The 1,745-nt window shown below is 41.6% G+C and overlaps 1 protein-coding gene across 1 annotated transcript in view; it reads right to left on the reverse strand.

Annotated features, from left to right (window-relative positions):
• Window positions 1–187: 187 nt before the first annotated feature.
• LOC106537177 (death-associated protein kinase 3) overlaps window positions 188–1,745 on the reverse strand; it is an 8,140-nt gene continuing 6,582 nt past the window's right edge. Inside the window, exons 4-5 of the mRNA XM_014034552.1 lie at window positions 564–702; window positions 188–382 (exon numbers count right to left, since the gene is read on the reverse strand). Coding sequence (XP_013890006.1) covers window positions 203–382; window positions 564–702 — 319 coding nt within the window. The 3' untranslated portion in view covers window positions 188–202. The remainder of the gene's footprint in view (window positions 383–563; window positions 703–1,745) is intronic.

The following is a 1,745-nucleotide window of genomic DNA, read 5'->3' on the forward strand; positions in this document are numbered from 1 at the left end:
CACACACACACACACACACACACACACACACACACACACACACACACACTTTGGATTATCTTATTTTAGATTCGAATAATTTCAAGTGGAACTAATGTTCAGCCACTGTTTCCACTGGGACTTGTTATTTTGACGGACCGGGCTGCAGAGAGAGAGAATCCAGACTCACTCCTCAGAGTCTGAAGGTCGTACTCCAGGGTGTTTATTTGTGCAGAAATATCAGAAAAACAAACACACAACAAACAGACTGACCCACAAACTCTGGAGTTCCAAAGATGTTTTTGAAGTCGTTGCTGAAATCCATCTTGTGAGCCAGACCGAAGTCGATGAGCTTGATACGTGGGTGAGGCACTGAGCGGTTCAGCAGCATGATGTTCTCTGGCTACAAACAACAACAACAACAACAACAAGAGGGGACAGGGACAGAGAAGGAAACAGTTACAAGCTGAACAGAAATCACAGATCCAGACACTTCCTGATGATCTGTGTCCTGGACCACCTGACTGACAGGTGTTTACCTCCTTGTTTACCTCATTGTTTACCTTGTTTACCTCCTGTCTTACCTTCAGGTCAAAGTGAGCGATCTGTTTGGAGTGCAGGTACAGAACCCCATCCAGGATCTGCTTCAGGAACTGTGTCGCCTCCTCTTCACTCAGAGACTCCTTCTCTGCCAGGAAGTCAAAGAGTTCACCTCCAGCAACACTGCAGACATGACAGGGTCAGATTAGATCATCTGAGATTAACTGGGCAGATTAAATAATCTGAGATTAATTGATCAGATTAAATAATCTGAGATTAACAGGTCAAATTAAATAATATGAGATTAACTGGTCAGATTAAATAATCTGAGATTAACTGATCAGATTAACAGGTCAGATTAAATAATCTGAGATTAATTGGTCTGATTGAATAATCTGAGATCAACTGATCAGATTAAATAATCTGAGATTAACAGGTCAAATTAAATAATATGAGATTAACTGGTCAGATTAAATAATTTGAGATTAATTGATCAGATTAAATAATCTGAGATCAACTGATCAGATTAAATCTGAGATTAACTGATCAGATTAACAGGTCAGATTAAATAATCTGAGATTAATTGGTCTGATTGAATAATCTGAGATTAAGAGATCAGATTAAATAATCTGAGATTAACAGGTAAGGTTAAATAATCTGAGATTACAGGTCAGATTAACAGGTCAGATTAAATAATCTGAGATTAACTGGTCAATTATCATTTTGATAAGAGATTATTTCTGCAAGAGAACCAAGAAAACAGACTCAGAACACACATGTAATTATTACACTGTCACATCAATATTACAGTATTTCAGGAAGTACACCGACCCCTCACAGGAAGTACAAAGACCATACACAGGAAGTACACCGACACCGCACAGGAAGTACAATGACCCTCATAGGAAGTACAGAGACCACAGANCACAGGAAGTACACCGACCCCTCACAGGAAGTACACCGACCCCTCACAGGAAGTACACCGACCCCTCACAGGAAGTACACCGACCCCTCACAGGAAGTACACCGACCCCTCACAGGCAGTACAAAGACCATACACAGGAAGTACACCGACTCCTCACAGGAAGGACACTGACCCCTCACAGGAAGTACAATGACCCCTCGCAGGAAGTACAGAGACCATACACAGGAAGTACACTGACCCCTCACAGGAAGTACACTGACCCCTCACAGGAAGTACACTGACCCCTCACAGGAAGTACACT

Source organism: Austrofundulus limnaeus, unplaced genomic scaffold (genome assembly GCF_001266775.1).
Source record: "Austrofundulus limnaeus strain Quisiro unplaced genomic scaffold, Austrofundulus_limnaeus-1.0 Scaffold2165, whole genome shotgun sequence".
Lineage (NCBI taxonomy): Eukaryota > Metazoa > Chordata > Actinopteri > Cyprinodontiformes > Rivulidae > Austrofundulus > Austrofundulus limnaeus.